Consider the following 25,011-nt stretch of genomic DNA (forward strand, 5'->3'; position numbering starts at 1 on the left):
TTTAAGTGTTTAAGGTATGTGCTAACTAAAAATAAAGACAAGATGATAGTTTATTAAATTTTTATGAAATTTGCAGATTGTTTCGGTGAAGTTTAATAAACTCCTTGCTATCTAAAATATAACAGGACACCGGAGTATATTCTCGAGCATCTCACACTTCTGATAATCAGCTGTCTGCTTGATGTTTATTCAGCTGTGTAAAAACTATAACTTTAATCTCAGCCAAACCGATTTACTCAGGAACAAATAAAACACTAAAAAAAAGCCAAACAATAACATTTTAAGTTATCTAAGTGACTTATATATGTTTAACCTGAGTAGCGAAAGACGGTGGTAGGTTTGAAAACGATTTGCCGGGAGTCCGGTGTTCTCACGGCTCTAGTGAGCCTAGCCCCCGGCTAGCTATCGAGCTAGTGGGTAACAGACGTCTCCGAAAACGTCGGAGCGCTTTTGAAAATATGTGGTGTCTTGATAAACTGAGCAGATATTTGAGGTTTACACAGTTACATTCTCGCCTGAAAATATATTAAATGTGTATTTTGTGACCCAGAAAGAATAATAAGAGTAATATTAAAACTAACTAGATGCCGCCATTGTTGTAAACTGAGCTGGGCTGCGCTATGAATTCTGGGACACAGCTTCTTCTTCTTCGGGGTTTAACGGCAGCTGGCATCCTTGTACATGCAGTGCTGCCATCTTCTGTTTCAGTCCGTTATTACACTCTTAAATCCTACTACTTATTCCTGCGTCTTTTGTGATCTTACAAAGCTTCAAACGACGCGTCGAGTATTAAATCAATCGTCGACGATTTTGATAGTCGATGTAATCGTGACTAGTCGACGTAATCGTGACAGCCCTACTGAGGGGCGAAGGGCCTGTAGTACCAGGGAGCTGTGATCGCTTTGCAGTGTGCCTGACCTCTAACTAGTGTCTTAATTGTAAGTCTCCTACTATAAAGCCTATCTACACTCACCTTAGCTGTGTTAATGTTATTATTTTATCGTATTATCAGTCTATTAAGATTGTACTTTGTATGCTGTAATGTTTTATCTTTCGCTCCTAACCAGGAACACTTAACCAAAATGTAAATTTTAGTGTACTTCCTTGACTGTGTCATGAGATGTGATTGAAGTGCAGACTTACACAGCCCTCACAATGGTTTCATACAAAAGAATCACCAAAGACCAAGACTACTGTTTAAAACATTGCAGGTTTAACATGTTTTTGTTTCTTTTTTTTGCAAAAATGCAACTCAACTTTGTTTACAAAGATGGTATTTCTCACTTTAATCCGGCCCCAGGCAATTATAGTACAGTCTACTTCACACATTAAAGCACGTAGTGACCAACGATGCACAGTATATACACGCAGTATAGACAATCAGACAGTTAAACTAGAGTCGGCAGTGAGCTTAAATTTTAGTACAGGCTCCAGTTTGAAAACAACTTAAATGGCAAGAAGCTCAGAATTCTGCTGCTTCAGAAAATGTGATTTTTTTTGCTTTGTTTCAAAGTGACAACCAAGAAAATATTACAAACAACTCACGCTAACAGGGTCAACAGTGCAGCAAAGGGAGGAAACAGGGTTTTACTGAAGTTGTTCATTTGCAAGTAGGGAACTGTTTGAATTTACTCAGTGGAGACGAGCAGGAGTAATGTAGGTGCCAGTATCAGGTAACAGACACAGACTTAATTACTGAGGAGAGATGATTTCTGAGACTGGAGTGAGGATAAATTTAGGATAACAGACAAGGCAGGACGGAGTTATCTGGGGTTATTAGGAAAAGTGAACCGGAGAGCAGGGTTGTTCCTGAAGGGCTTCTTTGATCTGTTCTGCCAGCTGATATGATTACCCACGAGAATGGCCAACAGAGAGCTGTATCATGCTGTGACCATGGAAACAGTGACCGAAAGAGGCAGAGCGTGGAGCGCGGAGCACAGCGTGGGGAGATAAGTGTAGAGAGCAGAGGGGAGACAAAAAGGGAAACATTCGGTTAGCATGACAAAAAAGCTAGATCATTTAAAATTGCATTAACCTTTCAGAGATAAGAGCGTATAGGCCGACATTCAGGCAGGCCGACGGGAAATTAAGATCTGCTGCGCCTCAGGAAACCATGCTGAGAGTGGGTTACCAAAGCTATGTCTACAAACTAAGCTGCACGACACAACAGGTCCAACAAGTGAGTTCTGAAAACAGGTGCAAAGGAAGGAGTTACTCCTACTGTTAGACTCAAGCGTCCGGCACACTGGTTTATCTTTTTTGTTTTTTTGTTTTTTATATTGTACTTCATATGAAGAAGTTTGGAAGTATAATTCTGCAAAATGGAAACATGCCTGATTTAAATGATATTTGGGATTTAAGTTGTTCTGCAGTAGTTTTACTTTGCATTTGCTTCATCCTGAATGTTTCATATGATACACAGGTGGAGACATTAAGTGATGTCCCCTCAGAATCAAAGGATCAGAGGATAACGCCCGCTGAGAACGGACTGAGCCACACACCCACTCCCCCCAAACCTCAGTCACTGGTCAGCCACCAGCCTCAGCCTGCAGGTACTAAAACAGCGTACCTGCCTTCATTATCATCATCATCATCGCTACACGTCCACAGTCAAAAAGATATTCATGCTGAAAGGCTGACATTTTTCATATCATTGTGGTATTTACGAACAATCTTAAATTTAATGGAATCTGGTCAAACTAAATGTATTTGATTAATGTACATTTAGTTTATACCTTTAATTTATACTTTTTATTTATATTTTTTAATCTTTAATTTATACCGAGCATATTTTCCTTTCTGACTAATTATTTGAATAAGTAAATCTTTGATATAATCTTGGGGAATATTATTTTTTTCTTACTGTCTGGCTTGATTTAATATATATAACAATGCATTAGATAAATATAGAAGTCGCTGTTTATACCCAGTTTACTGACTTTACTTCCACTTTCACTGATCCTGTGAATTCTGAACAGGCTCATTAAAACCATCAGTGAAGACTGAAGACATCATCCAGAGTGTTCTTACGGGTGAGCTTCTGATTGCTAGATCTGTAGTGATGTTACTGATCTCTGTTCCTATCTTTATTTGAAATCACTTCTTATCAAAATTAAGTATTTATTAGACCTTTTGACTTGATTTGCAAGATAATAAATCCCCGTGTTGCCCATATTAAGGTCATATTTCTCTGTTCAAGGATTAATTATTCATGGTTGCTTTTGCAGAGTAACATCACTTTAATATTATGGCCTTCCTTGGCGATGGGAAACAGTATAGTGAACATATAAAAGTTTGTTGTGCAGTAGTTTATAATTTTTTCATTAGAAATCTTTTCCCTTGACCTTTCTCTTGTATTTAGAACTGGAGGCTCAGACAGTGGAGGAGCTGAAGCAACAGAAGGGCTTCGTTCGGGAGCAGAGAAAGCAGTACAAGGAGATGAAGGAGCTGGTTCGGAAACACCACCGCAAGACCAGCGAGCTGATCAAGGAGCACCAGGCTCGTGTGTCGGAGCTGCAGAGCCAGCATCAGCGTCGGCGCTCTGCCCTGCAAAAGAGCCATAAAAGAGATGGTAAGAAAAGGTAGGTGGCCTCCTTTTCTAGTGTTCAAACAGTTTTGCTTTTATTTGCCTTCTTCTTCTTTTTGAAGTCGTCCCCTCCTGCTCTGTGTGTCTTTAAAAGAAATCCACTAAAACACATGCATGCAGTTAAGAAGAATAAAGTTACTTTTTTCTATCTCAGCTAGCTACTCCCATGTAGACTCAGTGTTGTGTTTCAACCAAAAATACAATTAGTGACAAGCTCTTTTTTTCCAACATAAAAGCTACTTTGCTCCCAGAGCAGGCTGCTCCGCATGTTTGATTTGGAAGATTTTCATTTTCTTCCTGACACATCTCTAAAGGGATTTGTTTCTCTCCTGGGATCAAACTGAGGATCTTTTGCTTGTCAGGCAAATGTGTTAACCACAACACTAGAGAGAAGTGTGGAGTCAGTGGCACAGCCCTGATGAGCCTCCGATTCAACTTGTGTCAAAAGTGCAGATTTCTGACTATATTCCACATTTTAATTTTAATAGTGTTATTTTGTGAATTGTATTGAAAATTTTCATGTAAGTCCTAAACCGCAGAAATCGACTGAAACTTACAAAATAACCACACATGCTGTTGTGCACACATCTTACTGTAAATACCACAGAAGCTTTTTACATATTTTATGAGGTGATAATGATTCTGTTAAACTATGTAAAAAAAGTACATGCAAACTCAATATGCCACCCCACAGTGGAGTGCATACAGTACTAGTTAAAAGCAAACACAGGTAGGGCTGAACGATTAATCGTTAGAAAATCGCGATCTCATTTCCAAATGACAACGATTTAAAAAAAGAAAAAAGAAAAAAAAAAGACGACGACGATTGTACCGCATTTCGATCCGGGACGTAATCTGCATGAAAACAAGCGCTCACTCTTCCTGCTCAACAAATGACAAGGGCGGAGCCTTATACCACGTGATACAGAAGCTGGCTGCTAAAATTAGCAGGAAAAACAACGGAGAGCACGTCAGGGATGACGAGAAAGTGACAGGAGAAAATCCGTCCCGGTCAGCCACCCAAACATCAATAACGGGAACCTTATACAGCGCTTCCCTATACCCGTCGAACTCCCGCAGGCACAAAGAAATTACGGAGGCTATTACTTATCACCTGACCAAAGATATGGCTCCATCAACACTGTGCAAAACGAGGGATTTAGGAGAATGATCAACACCCTAGACAAACGCTACACAGTGCCGTCCCGCAACTATTTTTCTATTGTTGCACTACCTGCTCTATACACGCAGTGTCGAGCAACGGTGGAGACGGAGTTTCAAGCAGTACAACATTTTGCAGCAACGACAAAATGTGAGACATTTGTTGTTTTATGTTTATTTATTGTTTTTATGTTCAGTCTCAACTGTTACGAAGTTGATGTGTCGTTAATAAGTGCACTAAATATTTATACTGGAAAAGAAAATCGTGAGAGAATCGTGATCTCAATTCTGAGCAAAAAAATCGTGATTCTCATTTTATGCAAAATCATGCAGCCCTAAACACAGGTATTAGTTGCTGAGCTGTTCATAGAATTTTAATGTTGCATAAGACTTCCTCCAAGTTTCGTGCATGTTCGTGTCCACAACAAGTGTCTATATCACAGACTCCACCTGCCCGGTCTTTCTTTGTGTTATAAATAACTTCAAACACCTAACATCAAAGTTTTTACCATCACTTCCTGAGAAAGTTCTCTGCATGAAAAGAATATTTTAATGTGCAGCAGACATGTGGTCAGAAATTTAAAGTGAACCCATTATTCCTCTCCTGATTTTCGTTCACATTTTCTTTTGGCAAATGTGAGACGAGTCTTTGTGAGTGCAGAAGCCTACCTGCTGTTAAACCCTCTGTTTGCAAAACACGGCCACACCAAAGTTGGTTGGCGGGAATAGGAGGAAAAGAACTAAAATAGCTCATTTCGTACAGGCGATGAACTGAGCTGCTGCACCAAGGCCTAGTACGGGAGAAATAATCATTTTTTATTATTTTCCACATCATGCAAAGATAATCTAGTAGGTCATGTGAATAAATTTAGGAGTCAGAAGTGAGCATTATGGATTAGTAATGCTCTGATTCTAACAGTTACTGCATAAGATGCGATTGAAGTATCTATCTTAATTTGTGCATGTTTTGTTTGTGTGTTTGCACGCATGTGTCCAGTCGGTCTGAACAATCTCTGTCCACACTGGACCAAGAGCTGTGTGACCTGGACCAGGAGTGCAGCCAGAGACTGGCCGAACTGAAGGAACAGCAGCAACAGCAGCTCCTCACACTTCGCCAGGAGCAATACTACAGCGAGAAATACCAGAAACGAGAACACATCAAGCAGGTACTTCTCCTCAAATCCGACAATCAATTATGTGCAGATGTGAAGAAGAGCCTCGTGTAGACCTGTCTGATACTGTTTAACTTCACTTTTCACACAGAAAACTTGAAAGAGTCAAGCATATGCAGCATGCAACAATACTGTGATGTAAGGTGCACATGTGGACATCACTACTAACTTTCTCGCTTCTCCAGTCTGGCTTCTCAATCTACACATGTGGACTCGATGAATAAACCAAGTCTGTAAATAAAGACAATAATCCCCTTTATGACTTCTCATCATTATTCAGGCCAACTTGAACTGAATAAAACTTAGATGAAAACAAAAATTATGTTCTGTGTAATTTTCATTTGCTCCCAGAGCGGATGTCGCCGCGTGTTGCAGTCATTTGGCTGTAAATCACACAGGCTGATAGCCGTAATCATTTAATTCTCTGGTGACACAGTGTGTAACACTTTGAGATGGAATCACTGGCACTGCCAGAGGGACATGTGAATGGAAAAATTACAAGGGAAATGACTGTTTAGGAAGTTTTCCTGGCTCATAGCTTTGGTTTCTTTCCCTTTGAGCTGCTAATTCAGCTCAGAAGGAAAAGGAAATCATTCAGGAGCCATTGATCAACGTTCAAGGGATCCTTTGAATTGACCAGATATAGTAAAATATGCGTGAAGAGAGGGCAGGAGAAGGTCATACACGTTCACATATTTGAACTGTGAATTGAATAAATAACACTAATTGCAGATGTGCAAATGTACAGGCTTTTAAAACCCTTTTGGCACATGCTCTTACAGGGACACCACGCACCACTTTATTCTCTATAAGATATCCCTGATCATTCCCCCTTTTATTATTTTCTGGGACTGCTTTTAAAATGCCATTTGAATGCACATGCAAAGCTTTAGTTCAGTTAATTCCACACGTATACCAGTCAAAATTATCTTATAATTATCAGTAGATACACACTGCACATAGATGAATGGAAGATTGAGGACCTAGATCAGCGGTCTCCAACCTTTTTTGCGCCACGGACCGGTTTATGCCCGACAATATTTTCACGGACCGGCCTTTAAGGTGTCGCGGATAAATACAACAAAATAAAACCAGTACCGGTAAAGAAAAAAAGAAGATTTATTCATAACACATGTGAAAAGACCCAGGGAAACCGAGTAAACGATAAAAACGATAACAAAATAACGCTAAAAACCGATAAAAACCCTGAAAACCATACATTTTACACCTGAGCCTCAACTCTCACGGCCCGGTACCAAACGACTCACAGACCGGTACCGGTCCGAGGCCCGGGGGTTGGGGACCGCTGAGCTAAAGTACTAAGTGATACAAATTAGGTTGATGCTGCAGTATCCAGAATGCACAGGTGAGAGTGGAAAGCTTTGCATGTGAGCTTTAATAATGTGATCTATCAAGATCAGTGCATAACAGGCTGAGTAACCTACCAACTAAACAGTGTAGCTCTGTTTTTCTGCAAAAACAAGACGTTAATTCATTTTAGTGAAGAAGAATTCTGATGTAAAAGTAAAGTCTTGTTTTTGTTTAGTTTTTTTGGCACGTCACTCACAGCTTTGGGACATACGTTCTGATAACGTCTCATCCTGGCAAGTCCAACAAATACAAATGCAAAGGGATCAGCCACAAAAACAACCCTCTCCGTGCTTTTCAGTCAAAAAATTGAAGCTGCATATTTTGTAGTTTTTATAATACCAAAAGACAGATTTGGACTGAAAGTGCTCTGCCTGTTAGCTGCCTATTTATAGGCACCACACCAATTCTGAAACTTGTCTCCATACTAAGCTTGTGTGCCCGTATGGACATGCGCTCCTATGCACTTTCCCCAGATAAATAATTGCCAGCTGTTGTGTTCTCACATAAACCTCTGTAATATAAACAAGCATGTTCTGTATGTAAAACTGGGATAAACAGATCCCACACACACATAGGAGCTTGCACTGATTTGTTTTGGATAATGTGCTGACAATCTCCAGCTGTCCTAAAGCTCAGAAAAGCAAGTGCAGACTAACCACAGCATGAACGCTGCTGGGTCATCCCCCTGTAGAATATTCCAGTCTTTGTTTTGCTGCCCGTGCTCAAGCTCTCTTGTGTGGCATGAAAAAATGAATGTATTCTGCTCCAATACCCCTGCGCAGTGAGCAGAGCGCAGGTGTCAGAAAAGTTTGTCCAAGCGTGGAGTTAAAAAAAAAAAAAAAGCTTAATGGAGATTGTTGTTTACAACATCTAAATGTTGTTTAATTATGATCAAAACTACAGCAACAGTCGCTTCGGTGATATATTATTTATGAAATAAACATTTAATTAAAAAGCTGATGTTTCCTGTCACATTTTTCTGATTTTTATTCTCTGTTCGTTCTCGTCCCAGTTGGTTGAGAAGCTGACCAGTATAGCAGAGGAATGCCAGAGCGCTCAGCTGAAAAAGCTCAGAGACATCTGTGAGAAGTAAGGATGGATACGGCACGCACTCTTATTCACTGAAACAAACAGAAATCACAACATTGGTTTTTTAAATTGTCCTAACATCTACAGAGAAAAGAAGGATCTTAAAAAGAAGATGGACAAGAAAAGGCAAGAGAAAATCAATGAGGCCAAATCCAAAGACAAGAACATGACAGAAGAGTAAGTGTGTATTTGGAAATATTAGGATTAATAAGCTGTTTCTATTTGGGCTCCGGTGTTTCAGTTGTTTGACCACTAGGTGTCACCGTATGTTAAATATTTAGTTCAACTCTGACTACTTGCTTGGTTTGACTGATGATAAATCCTCCCCACAGAGAGAAGCTAGAGATCAACAGATCGTTTGTCAATGAGGTGGTGCAGTATATCAAACGGGTAAGCGAGCAGCGATAGAGCTGCGGCGTTACAGAGCACTTAGAGCACTGAAACATGCTGCTCTTTTTGCAAATTTGAGAAGATTTGCCTGAAATTTGCATCTACTTTATGACAAATTCACTTTATGATATAATTACCTTATACTGTGTGTGTGTGTGTGTGTGTGTGTTTCTAGTTGGAAGACGCCCAGAGTAAAAGACAGGAGAGGCTACTGGAGAAACACAAGGACATCCGCCAGCAAATCTTGGATGAGAGGCCAAAGGTATTATCTTGACCAATATGCCAAGTAAATAAAATCTAAAATGCAAAAAATAAAAGTCAGCTATTGCTCAAAAGAAGGCTTGTCAATCTATGTCTTGGCGTCTTCTACATATCTATGTATATATGCAAACTAAAACCTAAAAACTATTACCAGACGGAAGAGCAGCTGAAATGATGTAACGACATCTCAGCATTGCTGATGTGCCCCCTTTGTCCCACATTAAGGTTGTTGGGATCTGGTCACCCTATGCATTGGTTGCAAGATTCACAGCACACCTTGCAGTCTTTACCTGTGCAGATAAAATAATTTGTAATTAGTAGAATAGTGCTTTTCAAAAACATGAAGGCCTCGGGGTGCTATAAAGAGTGAATGTTATAATACATGCATATTTGACATAGATGAAGGCTCAGTTTTTTGTTTCTTGGTGCAGGTTTTGTAAAAGTTGCACAAAAAATATGTATGTAGTCTGTCTCCTTTTGGCCTAGTATGTTCAACCACTAGATGGCGACCTGCACCAGGCTTTAGTGCTGCACTGAGTGGGTGTGCTGTAATATATGATGAACGTTGTGGTGTGTGAAGATTGTATTTGTCTCTGTTTTCAAAATGTATTATATGATCCCTTGAGTCTTTATGCTAATATGCAACCCAGAGTTTAAATATCACTACTGCTGGTTGATGGATGGTTCTGTGAATCACAATGAGAAAGTTGTTGGAAAATATTTAATTGCCTTGCCGTGGGTGCACAATTCCTCAACCGTTATTAGTGTGCTTCCTGCAGGTAGGCTGTGATGCCATCATGCCACTGTAGTGAAGTGGATACTCCAGCATTTTCTTGCAATGCTCTATCTGTTTGGGTTGCAGAGTTTCCAACCATATAATTGTGATTGTGATTGTAGGATTACTGTGCAGCTGCGGAGCATGGTAAGAACTTTGTTGCATCCCAGTGTTGAGCACTAACACACCGTAAGTGTGGCAGTATTAATATGCAAGCTTGTGCATACACCTGGGCTGCTGCCCAGCCAAAAGTAATTGTGCATTGCTGTGATGAAGAATGCTGCATTAGTAAATTCAAGCAAACGTGTCATTAATTGCAGGCAAGAGAACAATGTGAGGAGAAGCAGATTGGGCTGCGTGTAGTGAGATCACACTCCATTTATCTGCTCAAAATGAGTCTAGGCAACATCGTCTGTACACAAATGTAATTACAATTACACGCTATTTGTTGTTTGGCTAGTACTAAACACAAACATGGGCATTTATTAGAGTCATCTTCTAATTGAGCTCTTGCTATGATTTAGATTTTCTTGATTATCTAATTCATCTAAGTTGTATTACAGCAGCTGTAGTATTGCACAGAGAAGTGTCACATGGGTGTGTTGCTCCTATTACGCTTATACATCTTTTCCAATGAAGTGAAACGACAGCAGGAATTTACCGTGTCTGCTCATGAGCCAGTGTAGTTTTGTTTTGTTTTGTTTTTAGCCATAAATCAGAAGTCTTTAGTTGGAGACAGCTCCATAACCACCCACACTCAACGTGACAGCTCCTTGTTCCTTTGAAACCGCTCGGAGTTGAGTGTGGGAGGTGCAGCACTGTACAAACATCCAGCCCAAAGACTCGCAGGTCTTCCGTGTCTTTCCATAAAGCTGCAGTAGGGAGACGTGAGGAGAGAACGGCAAGGTTGAGACATGATTGTCGCCTCGTAACTAACTCAGGCTGTTGAACTTCCCTGCTTTTTATGAGGTCTTTATTTTCATTTCTGGAGCTTCTTGTCAATCTGAGTTCAGTATGAACAGTCAGCACTGATTTGAGTTTCGTCATCGGGGTCTCATCGACACTGAAGTAGCACGGAGATAGAGGGACAGTTTTCAGAAGGTTGTTTTCTTTGTTGTCACTTTTGTGTTTTCTGTTACTCTTCACTCATTGTTTCCCCACAAAGCTGTAGCCGTATCCACCCCCGAACACTTTGTTGCAAACTATTCTCCAAATCTGAGTCTGCACCAGGGTTTTAATAGTTTTGCAATTTTCATTAGTTTTTATTTTTATTTAGTTTTGACTTCAGATTTTCAATTTTATATCAGTTTTAATTAGTTTTTACCAATTGTTTGCTAGTTTAGTTTAGTTTTTATTATTTTGAAAATCCTTAGTTTCAGTTTAGTTTTGATTAGTTTCAGTTATAGTTTTAGTTGTGTTTGCAATAATTAAGTGTAACAAAATCCCAGTTTCATCATATCAGTCATTCTCTTCTGCTTATCCTCGGGTATGTTGCTATTGCAACTAGCATACTGCACCCTGCACAGGTCGCCTGTCTGTCGCAGGGCTAACACGCAGAGACAGACAACTCACATTCCCACCTATGGGTTCTTTAAATAAATAAATAAATAAAGGCAGATGAACAACCATTGATACCAGGCAACTATAAAATGTATATCTTGGCCCCAATGAGACTATTAACTCTTGCAGCACCGGGTGTTCGTAATTTTGGTTCAAGTGAATTGATAAACTTTTTGAAGGTAATTGACTCACACAGTTATGTAGATATCCCCGTCCTGTTGTCTCGGGATGCATCACGCTGCCTTGCCTGGGGTTAGCTTCTGTTTTCTGGGGATGAGGGTTGAGTGTGCTCCCTTACCTTCTCACGGTAAGCTAGGTTAGCCTTCTTGTGTGAGCTTTTCAAGTGCACTTTAAGGTTTGTGGGATTTTTTTCCCCTTTAGAAATGTCCCTCATAATTTGTCTCTTTCCACTACAAGACACTTGCTTTATCCAAAACACAGTCATATTCAAAGTAATCCCAAATTGGACTCTGGCGCTTTCTTCCGACTTTTCCTGACATGATTCTGCGCGTGGACGGAGCAGCAACACAGACGACACGACTAACGTACTGCCACCTGCTGGCATAATGAGACACAGCAAGAAAAAAATATGGAAACTAAACTTCATTTTCACCCTTGACTATTGTATGACACGCACACATCAATGAAAACTAAACACATTTTTGCTATAAATTCAGTTAATTTTAGTTAGTTTTGTGAACACTCATTATAGTTTTAGTTAGTTTTCCTTTTTTTGTTTTTATTTTTATTTCCGTTAACGAAAATGTTTTTTCACTTCTAGTTTTCGTTATTTCGTTAGTTTTCGTTAAGGTCTGCACCACCTCAAAGTTAATCTTGCCTGCAGAATAATCATCCAAACTGTGCAATAGCTGTTCTCATCGAGTGATGGTGATCTGTTTGCGGAATATGCCGATGTCAGGGGCCAAAACTCTAGAGACAGCTCGCTCAAGATAACTCCGGGCTGTGTTTGTTGAAAAATTCAGGATGCTCTCCATAACACTGGTATAACGCCCAGTATTAAAGGGACACTTCTGTTCAGGGATCGTGTGGTTAACCGGTATTAACGTTAAATCCAATAAAGTGTTTTAATGCTCCTAGTAATGGAATATTACTAACAATGCCTGTGCACTTTAAGTGTTTTTGTTGATTAACATGAATCATGGTCTCATTCCAATGGGATTAGATCTCTTTCCAGTCCATAAAAATATGTAACTGAGCACCCTTGAGAAAGTCACTGAACCCAACACTGCTCCCACTGAGCAGGTCATTGGCCCTTCATGGCATCAAACACGCTGTGTGTGTGTAAATGTGTGGGATTGCATTCTTCAGTACCTTTATAATAAATGCACTACAGTCTATGCAACATTATATCTCCAAAGTGTGCTACTCAGACACACAAACACAATGGAAAGACTTAAGGATAGGATGTTAAGGGCTCCAGTGGGGATATATTCAAGTCTGGGCTAATGCAGAACTACATTTGTAGTGTGTTTCCATTGTGGTATGTATTTATGAATCAGAGAGAGGAAAAGTGCCCCCTTTCATACAGTTCTGACCCAGTTTCTCCTCTTGGTTCAGAAAAGCTACTAATGGACATGTTGAGCTGAGCGACTTGCTACAGTAACATCTGTACATGTGCAGCACATGTGTGAGCTCACATACATGTGCTATACAATTTAGCTACAATATTTATGCAGTCCTGTTAAATCTTGCTTAGGATTTGATTTTGGGGAGATTTGTTGCTCTATGCTTTGACTTTAGCATTAGCAGCAGCTTGCAACTTGTGCTGCTGCTTTTTCTGCTGCTCTTACCTGCTGCTAGTATGAAGGTCATGTACTAAACTGAACGAGAAGCAAGAGACAAAAAGAGAGACGTGACGGGTTGTGTCATCACTCCCAGCCTGTGCACTTAGGTGTTACTGTCCTGTTAATGATCCAATCAAAATAACCCCAGGAGTCAACAGTGCACAGCACGCTGGCAAAAGGCATTTCCGCACACTTGAAGACTCTATATCCTGGCCTGCTGCTTTTTTCTTACTTAAGGCCACACGGTCAAGGTCACATTGTCCGCAGAAAGACTTTGCACCTCGTCTTGTTTATGTTCGTTCCACTCGATCACACCCGATCTTCTAAAACGTACAACTTTGAGTCTGAAACCTGCGTTGGAGCTGAAGATTCAGATTGATTCTGGGTGCGACTTCATACCCAGATTTTTTGTTTATGTGGATGTAGTGTGAGGATTCTAGCTTTTGTTTTATGATAGGAGCAGACTAAAAGCTTACCAGGGCATGTTGTAATTACTATGTACCAGTCATCCCTTCGCACCTTATTTGGCTGTGAAACGAGTATGAAACAGTCAGAAGGCAATATGTTTCACAACATGGTGCGTTGGTGTACGCTTGCGTATCGTTCGAATTACATCTTTACGTAGGAGAAATGCTTCTTTGTTGCCTAAACGAAAAAAGGAGGAAAAAAAATCTTATGGTGTCTCCCTCTGTGAAAGCCTTGAATGCGCACACGCACACAGGCACACACAGACACACACGCATTCGTTCAAGAAGCAGGAGTCCTGTGCGGTCGCCATGGAAACTCGGACCCCCCCCCCCACTCCCTCTGCCTCTCATATCCTCTTCTATCCTTCATGACTCTCTGCAATCTGTTAATTTGGAACCGAGTCTTCGTGACGCAATTTCAGGGATGCTTGCTGGAGGTAGAAGAAAGCAGAAAGAGGAGGAGGACGGGTGAGGAAAGGGGAGGGAGCAAACAGGTTGGAGGAGATCATGGGAGGGCTGGAGTTGAATAGGAAGGAAGCTGGCATATGGCCTTCTTCTCTCTCCCTCTGTCTCATTCTATGTCCCTCTCTCTGTCATTGGGTGGTGGGTGGCCACCATGTTCCCTCATCACAGACTTTGATCTGCATCATCTCTCTCTGGCGGGGTTGCATCGATAATGCACTTTTTCCCACACACACACACACACACTTAGAAACATACAGGGAACACTGAGTGCAACCCACAGGCAGTGAAGTAAAATCCATTGTATATGTGTGCGTGCGCATACATGTGGCACGCTTGGTTAATCTTCTGCCCTATTATGCCAGCTGCTATTTTAGATCAGTGCTCGAGTGTTCATTATGTATGCCCACATGTGCTAATGAAGCTCTCCCGACTTGTGCTCTGTCTGAGGAACGTTGAAACTTTTCCTCTCAACAGTACGGTTTGGAGGACTCTGGAATCAACATCTTTGATTTATTTAAACTTTAGCCATTCTGCAGCATTAGAGAGGAAGGAAAGAACAACAAAAACACTGTGAGGACAAGGCAGTAAATAAAGTTGTAGATGAAAGTCTATTTTAGTAGCTGGCATGTTTTAGACATATTATAAGCGAAGTTTTGTTTGTTTAAAAATTGACGAAATTTTGGCAAAAGTTTCAGTGTGTATAATTTATAGACTAAAATAATCAATATAAAAGCACGGCTGTTAATCAAGTACTCAGTCTGTTGTCTTAACAACACGTTTTACATTACAGTGCTATACACCTCAAAGCCAGTGTCAGCACACACAGGGTGAAATATACTCTTCACTAAAATGAATGAGAACATTCATGATATTCTTCAGCAGCAGCTGGGTTTAATGCCACAATAGCCAGTGTTGTGTAGCAGTGTGATTAACCCATAAGAAATTCTTGCAAATTTTAGCTCTGTTTTGTTTTTGGTCCCTAGATTTTTCCTATATTTAACCATGTTTGTTGACTCCCATTCCCTACAACTTTTTCTGTGGTTGCTGCATGCAGCTGTTATCTTTAAAAAGCAAGATTTTTCCCCAAGGCATTGGGAGAAACCACAACGGAGCTGAAATTGATGGTGAATATTAGACTGCTGTTATGTTTAAATCCCAGAGACTGTAGATAAAAGATGGAAGTAGCCACTATGTTATTGTTTAATTTGTGAAATCCAGTTTTAAACAATTAAATGAGAGAAAAGTTACTGTTTTTTCATTATCTCCATGGAAATTACTGGGTAAAAACCAATAATTTTCTGCTGAGTTGCATATGGCCGACAACATCTGTCCCCTGTAGCATACCCAGCTTTATTGTGTATTTTACCTTATTTGGGACCATAATTGATAAATTAAAAAGGAGGGTTAAATAAAAAAATAATTGACCAAACATTTATCAGAAACATGTTTACTGAGGTAATAAATTAAGTAGACTTGTTTTTGCAGCTTGAGGAGTTGCCCCCTGCTGGCCATTAGGAGGAATGCAGGTTAAAGGCACATAGTCCTTTCAAATATGCAATATATTGTAAAATGATTGTTAACAAATATCATATATTTTTGTGGATACTACTTTACTGCGTCATTCTACAAATTACAATCAGATTTCATATCATAGTAACATGGATGTGTTAAAACATGCATGCATTTATTCATGCAATCCTTTAGTTAGCATCCACGTTAAAGGTGAAAATGTCAAAGTACCGCTGAGCACATTTCACAACTGACATTCCCCTTTGAGCCAGTCCTTTTAGGGAAAACACCCATTACAGTACATAGTGGAGGTATGCAGGAGTGTTTTTAAATTCTTGGACCTGAAGAAAAGAATCTCTCTCAAAAAAAGGAAAGGAAAGCAGCAGATAAATTATCTGAAAGGAGCCAGGAAAGGGCATTCACACACATACGTGCACCGAGAGAGGGTTAGAAGGTGAGATAGATGGAAAAGGAGCACATAGTTTATCCTGAATAGTTTCTCTCTTTTATTACTGGTGTTGTTCTTGCTGTTGCGTTTGGACTGCTGCAGTTCATTTTCATTCTTATGACCAATACAGTGGAAAGAAAGTAAATTTCTCTCTGCCTCCTTCTTGCACACACACATACACATACGTCTTACTTGCAGTATGTACCAGCATGCAAAGATGATAGGGTCGTGACCTTTTCTTATCTCTCAGATGTGGGTTTAGGAACTTGGGTTTAGTCTAATTAGAGTCTGTGTGGTGATGTTAGTAGACTAAATCACAGGGTCGGGGTACATGCCTCGATACGGAGTGTAAGTGTGAGATTTGCAGGTTTTGCTCCGTGTCACAGAACACTTTCAGCTTCACTGAAACGGTTTAGAGCAGCAACTGGTTAAAATCTACTTTCAAAGCCTGCACACCGAAGCACATCATTCCTTAAGACCTGCTTGTTGTGACAGTAAGATGAGACACTGTTAACATAGCTGTGTGATGTATGCGTAGTGCAGCTCTTTGCCAGTTGAGGACTTTTGCAATGCCGCAGCAGGCGTTATGTCATGGCTCAAAGCAAAGAATTAATTTGGCTCTTCGGAGGCCTTCTCTGAGTCCCCCGATAGCTTCTCAAAATGAGGACAGCTGGTGAAGAAGGTCACCGAGTGCTGTATTTTAAGAAAGGCAGAAATGTGTGCATGTGGTTTGTTGACAGACGACTGGTCTTCAGAGATGAGATACAGATTTAAAAGCTGGCTGGAGAACTCTAGCTCCTGCTGGTTAGGCTGTCCAAACCGAAGCTGGACCACACGTACATAAATGTGATCAAGCGTGAGCACACAGAGCATTTGATCATGGTTGCTTATGATTTCAAAAGAACTATATCTTTTAACCAGACCTGGAATTTACTTGTCACCATAGGTATTCCAAATTTTGATTATCCAAAACTTCCCTCTCCCAAATCCATTAAGCCTGAGGAGTAGATTTCAATCACGTCTTCTCTCTGTGTACTAAACTCCTGTGATTTCTCCTCTGCCAGGCTGATAAGATATCAGCTGGAAGCCACAGATCACAAGAAACTCTGAAAATACCACAGTTCTCCCCCCTTCTTCCCTAATCCATCCATCTTTCTGTCATTCCTTCATCGACTGTTCCTTTTGGTAAAAGGAAACGGCTGTCCTCATCTCTCGTCACCGCATCACTCTAACAGACGGCCCTTTGCTTCTGATTACACGCACACACCCACGCGCACGCCATGCGCTCACATGTTTCTCAGAAGTGGCTGGCACCCTTCAGACTTCTCTGCCCTCTGCTCCCACCTCCCCGTTCTCATGAACCAGGGTGTCATCAAATGGGAGAAAAGATGACAGATTTAATCAGAGGGTGTTTGTGCCTCAGCAGGCAGGGTATAAAAAAAGGCTGCACATGCACAAACACACATGCGAGCACACAGGGCGAGCAGGCTGTCCCACCCCTAAGTAGGTCATGCGCAGTGAAGAGCAGGGGAGGGGGGGCGGGGGGGCGTGGTGCATCTTTAGCCATCTGGTTTTGATGTGTTGGATGGCTGCTCTGTGAGACCGACGGAGAGAGAAGAGAAAGGCAGAGAAAGAAAGATTAGAGTGAGAGAGGGATGGAGGAGCCATCTCTCAGAGAAGGTGACCTTGAAATGCTCTGCTTGGTGGTGGTGGTGCGGGGGGGAGCAGACTCTGTTTTGCCACTCAAAAACATCAGAAAGAGACAACTGAAGAGCTTCCTTAATTTCAAACAACGAGGCACAGATGCAGTTGAGTTACCTGGCTGATAGATTTTTACCTACAGATCTGTAACAACGATAATTTCAACTAAATGGAGAGAAAAAAGTGGTTTCTATGCTTTAAGCATCATCGGTCTGTGAAGTTCAGTGGAGACAAGTGAAAATCCGCCCCTAAAATTAGATAATTAAGTTTAGATAACATGGCAGCAGACTGAGAAAGTGAGTTATTACTACTGAATACCAGACATCTATTTTTGCAACTTAATTGACACAGCACGGGGCACTGCAGTAAGCTTCTGCAGCTCTGTTTGCAACTTTTACCATTTAATGTGTTGTCTCAACTAGAGTAGACGTAAAAAAACACATTTTCAGTCCCAAAATTTTAAGATTGCACCCAAAATTAGTGCCTCTAAGTGTGGTATCCATCCAGAGTCAACAAAATAATGTCAGTTTAATTTATATTATGGCGATGCTTCAAAGTGCTGTGACGGCGAGCACTTTGTAACAATCAGGTTTTCTCATTTAGCTATGAAGGGCTCTCAAATGAAATGGATGCGCCATCTCCTGAAGTGGAGAGGGCAGAAAATTGTCAAGTCAAGAGAAGCATGGGAGTCCTTGACCTTCATTCGGACTCCTCCGCTCTCTCCGTCTCTCCCATTCTTGGCTATTCTTGCAAATATTTTTTCAGATATTCAGGGGTGCCAGCTGTGAATTTTCTGGTCGCCGCTATAATGACTGTATGTCTGGAGATTGGGGGGGAAGGTGGGGGTGCAGGGGTGTGCTGCAGGTGAATCTATCACAGGAGAGTACGTCTTTGTGTTCAGCAGTTTATTCTGCCTGAAGTTCCTGCAAGATGAATATATCTCAGTTTTGTCGCAGCTACATTTGCTCCCATTCATTCAGGTGAGATGTGCATTTGTGTTTTTGTATAGTTAGATGCTGGATGCTGCCAGTCTGTAGTGGGGCCCCTCATTCACTCAACAGCAGGGACCAATATCTCTAAGACAAAATATTGATCCCTGCTAAGTGTTGGTGGGACTCAGGTACTTCCGATCTCGCGTTGTGCTGACGTGACTGTACCGAGCTGTGAGACTTTGACACCATTCATCTTAGCAGCGTTTCTTTTAATTACTGCTCTCCCGTGGGAGCCAGCCGAGTAGTTAAACAGAAATCAGCATTACAGCAATTATTGGCTCGCAATGACATGAATACAATCTTGTCATCTGTAATCATTGGGGGCGTCTATGCCTCGGAGAAAACAGCTTCTCCTTTCTGTTTCTCGGCGAGGGCAGGGCGGATACAGTACATGGATATTGTCGGGATCCTGGTCCGCCTCAGCAGATCAAGGTGCCTATTCAGTGCAGAATGTCACGGTCCCTATCTGATGTTCAGCATCGAGCCTTTTTGTTCAGGCTGTGTTATGGAAATAGGCATGATTCATGTTATTATAGTCTTTAGATAAGAGGCATGGAAATAACTGCAGCACCTACTGTATCCAAGCACTTACAATCCAGTGTAGACGCTGATTGTTAAGGTTGCTGTAAAGGGTGAAAACTTTAAAGCTGCTCTAATGAGGTCGCTCATACTGATAACCCCGCAGAGAATTGTTATGCAACTTCCCCTCAGCTCATCCAGCTCATTGTTTTGGTCCCACAACATTACTGTTTGGTTCACCCGCCGTGATCTGCAGCATTTCCAGACAAGTAGGTCAAAAAAAAATCTCCACTGTACACCAAACAGGAAAGAGAGAAAGTTAATGAATCTCTACTGAAAATGTATAAAAATTAAAGAAACAGACTTCTTCCATTTTTTGACATCTCCAGAAACTTTAGGAGAGACCTATTACTCTTCTTATTTTCAGTAATATAGTATCATCTCAGGCAAATCAATCCCATCCACCTGCTGATCAAACCTCAAAGAGCCGTAGGTCGGACTCGGTTGGTGGTTTCTATTCATCTGCAAAAATGTCACAGTCCCTAGAAAGATACTGAACACTTACTTAGACTTAGATCCTCCCGGGCGACAAGAGAACGCCATCGAACTCGGTCTATCGCGGCAGTTGTTGCTTCATCCCATGACAGTTCGACTGAACGTAAATCTTCAAGGAAAGTCGTCCTCCATGTTATTTTAGGTCTTCCTCGCCGTCTCTTTCCATTCTTCGGGTTCCACAGAACCGCGACACGGGCAGGTCTCGGGTCCGGTAGCCGAAGGATGTGACCGGCAAATCTGAACCGACGCTTGGTGACTTGGACATGGAGCGGCTCTACTCCCGCACGGCGATATACTTCTTCATTGGTAACGCGATCCCGATATGTGATCTCGAGCAGCCGTCGAAGACAACGTTGTTGGAAGACGTCAAGATGGCGGTTGATCTTTGCAGTTGATTTTCCAAGTTTTCCAAGTCTCCGCTTGGAAATCAACTGAACACTACATTGCTGATAATTGCTATCTACTCTGCGCTGCATGTGGAAAAAACAAGTTGGCAAGCTGTGTAAAGGGCCATATAAGAACCAGTCCATTTACCAGAATTGGTTGTTTGACCACACTGACACCGCCTGAGCTGTTTTCTGATTGGTCAAAATCTGCAACACTCTTTGTGAGCGTCATTAAATTTCTTTTTCTTCATTTACGGATTCTCGGTTGATGCTTGATTTTCTTCCTCTGCAGTTACAGAGCGATCTGGACCAGGAGTACCAGGACAAATTTCGCCGGCTACCTGTGGAAATCCAAGAGTTTGTTCAGGACAGCAGCAAGGCCAAGCTGAGCGACGACGGCATCCATGGAAACCTCGTTTCCTCGTCGACAGCAGAGAAGCTGAACCACAAGGCGTCGCAGTCAGAGGACGACACGGAGGAGGGGTCGTCGGAACGGGTCTACGAAACCCCGCTCTAGAGATTTAACCTCGGCCCTTTGGGACACTGACTGGTGGACGTGGTTATGGACACAGATTCTAGGATGAGACTGCCACTTTGGTCCTAATTGTAACCAGTGGGAGGATTAGGTCAAATCTGAGCCCGAATTGGTGAGTAGCGGTCCTCTCTGCGTAGAGTGCAGTCTTGTCCAGACACCTGTTTTTCATGTAAATAATAACCTTTTGTGTATTTGTATGTTACCTGTACGTTGTCGTCTCTTTCGGTACGGCCACAGGAGGTGTTACGAAACACTAACTATTTGCAGGAAATAACTTACTTGAACTATTGCACAGAGAGAGAGAGTAGTTTCTTTTTATTATTTTTATTATCATGATGTTTGCAGTAGTGCTGAGAGAGGCGTGTCGTGCCAAGGGTTGGTATTCACTTCACTGTGGATTTTAAATGGAGTGTACTGTAAAGAAGTCATTATATATCCAGCCTTTTAAAGCTTCCGTCTCTATAAGATTTAAATTCACCTTTACATATTTGCACTGAAGGCTCACTAAACCCTCTCTTACTTTAACCCAGAGGCACTGGTGGCTTGCTGGTTCTTGAGTTCGTTCTCACAGAACTAAGCCTATGCGTTGCTGCTAATTTCCTTTTTGTTTTGTTTTTTAAAATAATTTCTTTTGGGGGATTTTTGTGAAATTTGGAAATATAAAAAATGATCTGCCATTCTTTCTTTGTTCTGCCTCGTATTTGTTTTGGGTTTTTTTTAACAAGTTTGTGGACGATTCTGTTCAAAGAGGACAAGAAGGGAACGTTTATTTGTACAGTGTCTGCATGTATTTGAACAACTGTAAATGTTAACAAGTAGCTCTGTAGCAGAGATGTTTATTAATGTAAATCTATTTTCTCTGAAACATTTAAACTTAACCTGCAAAACAGTGGGCTCAGTGTGGCTTGATGCATCACTGCGGAATAAGCTGAACAGGACTAAAGTAAGTAATGACACACCCTGTTCTCTAGATGCAACGCTAGCCGGCTCCTGCTGACAGATTGCTCATTGTATTCTTTACCTTTGCCCCCTTGACTAAAACAAACCAGGACATTCAAACAGAAGAGGATCCTGTTGTAGTTTGTTGAAGCGGCCTTCCTCTTAACTGGTTCCCTTTGTACTTACTGGGAAACCTTGTGTGCACAATACACACAGAGAAGGCCTACAGAAAATACACCCCCCTCGGGCATCGTCATTATTTTTATTATTATTTACCCACGATTGGAGTCTAAAGCGGGGAAACTGTGGGGAAATGGTTGCATTATTTTCAATCAGGTGCTCAGTTTATATCTGCAGAACACCAGCGTTAACATGAACCTATGAATAACTGGACTCCTCCCCCCTGTAACATGTGAACTGTGCTAATTCATTAAGTTTTTTTAAAACCTTCTTCCGCCCAGCGCCACCATGGGTGTGTCATTTGATATCGAATCATATTTCAGCGGATTTTCCTTTTAGAAAAAGAGTTGAAAGTGAAGGATTGCCTGACATGTAAGTACAAATACCTTCTTCTTTTTTTTTAAAGATGATATCGATGTGAGAGTCCTGTGCCTTTTGAATGGGTTTGCCTTGTTTGATGTTGAATGTGTGAAATGCATCATTGTTAAAATTGCCATTATATAATAATATATGAAGCTGTCTGGTATTGAATAGACCGTGTGCACTTTTTAGTACAGTACCACTACTGAGTAATGCTTGTAATGAGAAGTATTTAACATGTGACTCATAAAGGCAAGAGAGACATTTTTTGTTTTCTTTTATGTCTTGAACCACTTTATTTAACAGGCTACCCCCCCCCCCCCCCCCTTCTCATCAGTGTATGCACTCTGGAAATGTAAATGTACGTATGACACGAAGGTTAAAACATGAAGCTGAGAAAAAAAAATCTAGTGTAAAGGGAACTTGCTTGTAATTACAATAAATGTGGCTATTATTGTACTTTGCTGGAGTGGAGTTGTGTGTCTTTTGATTTGTTGTGCTGAACTTAATATTGTGTTTGTTTGTTTTTTTATTTTTACATCTTACAGATTTCATGTCTATGTATGTAATGTGTTACAGTTACATACATTATATTAATCCTTCCTGGTTTCAGTGGTGAAACCAATCCTGAGTTGTTGTTTTTAGGGGGGTGGGGGTGGGGGGGTTCCCGGTAGTTACGTTTTTTTCTTGAAGTGTCTTGAACCCACAGTCCGTAACTCAGCAAAGGCAAAAAAAGAACAAAAATTGTGTTGGAAACAGCTTAATGGTGTCACTGCTTTTTTTAAAAGGAAGCAGGCCACGTATGAAGCAGTGTCTGAAACCCAGTTACAGAGTATGTTTGGAAGCGTCTGTGACGGGTATTTGTGCACTGTAGGCTGGTGGGGTTGTCACACTCAAGGTAATGGGCAGGCAGGGGAAGCCTTGATGACCTGCTTCCTGTTATCTCCCAGGTAACAACACAGCCTGCCTATAAATAGACTGTTCACTTCCTATTAATGGCATTGTAATGAAATTGGCTTCAATTTACCTGCTTCAAAACAATAAACTCAAAATTGTATTAGAAATCTGGTATTGATTATGTCACAATTGAAATAAGAACTAATAAAGTCTTTTTCTTCTGTCCTACATGGAAAATACTTTACAAGACAGCCTTGTTCAGTGCTACTCAGAGACACCATGGTTGTTGTGGTAGGCAGTGGCCGTTATCAGATACCTGATGCTGCAGGTTAAAAAAAAAAAAGGGCGTATCCACAGTGACATTAACTACTTGTTTTTGAACCTTCCTTGAATCATTATAGCTGTCGCTATTTACAGTTTTGAGCAACACAAGTTGAGGAAGTGGTAGTTCTAGCTAGCTCGCCCTAAAGCGTACCCTGCTCTGTTGTCTATTTTACTTTACGTGTGGCCATAAATTGCAAAATAAACATCCCGTTGCGTTAAATAAGAATTTAAACCAGCAAGTGAGCTGATAAACACATCAGGAAAGTGTTGGCTGAGATCACAGATCAACTGAACAGTAGGGTCATTTTCCCAAACACGGCAATAAGAGCAGTTGCCACCTGCTGGCCATTTGAAATAATGCAGGTTTAAGGCAATCTTTTATGTACAGCTTATATCTAAAAGCAGTTCTACATAACAGGACGTTTTGGCAGTGGGGGTACCTGCAGTTTAGGAACATCTCTGAAGTAACCCTAACAGAAAACCTGCCATGGCTGGATAACAGGAGAAGTCATATAGAACTATTATGCAAAAACATGCATAGTAGGGTTGCATGCATGTAGATGTCCATAGCCATGTTTGGATCAACACCCATCTAGTTTGACTTTTCCTCTGCCTCAAAAGTCAAATGAATCTTAGGCTGCATCCATAGACCTGTGGGCAGAATTATTATTGTTTGCACTTGGATGCAACTGCAGTAATATGTAATCACTCCATTTCCTGAATGTCCAGTGGTAACACTTATTTTTTCATCTTTAGCACATTTACAAAAAAACAAAACAAAACCAAAAAACTTGTTACACATTGTGTGAGCGTTGGTGGAGTCTCCCGTGTGAGTCTGTGCTCACTGTGTCAGTGTGCTTGTGTGGGTGACTTTTCGTCTGTCTCTATTACATTTGTACGTGCTGCCAGTGTATGTGTTTTCCACCTTCTTAGTCTCAGCTCCACAGCAGAATCCCCACAGGCAGCCAGAGATAAGACAAGCCTAGTCGTCCATAACAACCACTGTGACCATTCAGAGGCCTCGGTGCATGTCGGCAACTAGGAAGTGAGCTAATTAACCTCAAGTTCAGGACGGAAGGAGAGCAGCTTTTTAATAAGATTCTCTGGGTTATAAAAACAGAGACGCCCCTCCAAACTCCCAGGAATAATATCGCTCTGCGTCTGTCCATCTGCTGCGGGGACGAAGAGAAGGAGGAGGAGGTGTCCTGTAACACCAGGACAGAGAGGAGAAGACCGCAGGATGCTGGCTAAGGTACACTGAGCTCTCTCACTCACACACAAACACACATACATAGTTACATAGGCACAAAAACACAAGCAGACACTGATGTGAATGTTTGAGTGAGCGAGTGAAATGCTAATCACTGACTGCCTCCACTCCTTGGCCCCCAAATATAATCTTAGCTCTCTCCACTTTCCCTGAACTATCATAATACAACCTTAATCCCAAAGTTATGAATGTAATGTTAACGCTGAACTTCGCCTTAATCTAGGCTGGATCAAATTCGGATTGTAAGTCTAATATTATCCGTGCCATTGTTAAACTATCAGACCATGTCCTAAA

General features: G+C 41.2%; 1 protein-coding gene and 1 long non-coding RNA gene across 6 annotated transcripts in view; one reads left to right on the forward strand and one right to left on the reverse strand.

Annotated features, from left to right (window-relative positions):
* Positions 1–22,685, forward strand: part of plcb1l (phospholipase C beta 1-like) — a 145,008-nt gene extending 122,323 nt beyond the window's left edge. For 2 of the 5 annotated variants that reach the window (XM_085133667.1, XM_085133669.1), the window contains 10 exons: positions 2,423–2,552; positions 2,979–3,032; positions 3,362–3,581; positions 5,745–5,913; positions 8,303–8,379; positions 8,467–8,556; positions 8,712–8,769; positions 8,945–9,031; positions 9,928–9,952; positions 20,505–22,685. In XM_085133667.1, the coding sequence (XP_084989793.1) occupies positions 2,423–2,552; positions 2,979–3,032; positions 3,362–3,581; positions 5,745–5,913; positions 8,303–8,379; positions 8,467–8,556; positions 8,712–8,769; positions 8,945–9,031; positions 9,928–9,952; positions 20,505–20,737 (1,143 nt within the window). In that variant the 3' untranslated portion in view covers positions 20,738–22,685. Of the gene's footprint in view, positions 1–2,422; positions 2,553–2,978; positions 3,033–3,361; positions 3,582–5,744; positions 5,914–8,302; positions 8,380–8,466; positions 8,557–8,711; positions 8,770–8,944; positions 9,032–9,927; positions 11,025–12,175; positions 14,289–20,504 lie in introns of those variants that run through there. The other 3 variants (XR_014869523.1, XM_085133668.1, XR_014869524.1) reach the window with 3 other exon arrangements.
* The window catches only part of LOC146501351 (uncharacterized), a 191,311-nt gene continuing 167,521 nt past the window's right edge, over positions 1,222–25,011 (reverse strand). Inside the window, exon 2 of the long non-coding RNA XR_014869526.1 lies at positions 1,222–6,974. This is a non-coding gene — a long non-coding RNA (uncharacterized LOC146501351). The remainder of the gene's footprint in view (positions 6,975–25,011) is intronic.

This window comes from Neolamprologus multifasciatus, chromosome 15 (assembly GCF_963576455.1).
Source record: "Neolamprologus multifasciatus chromosome 15, fNeoMul1.2, whole genome shotgun sequence".
Classification (NCBI taxonomy): Eukaryota; Metazoa; Chordata; class Actinopteri; order Cichliformes; family Cichlidae; genus Neolamprologus; species Neolamprologus multifasciatus.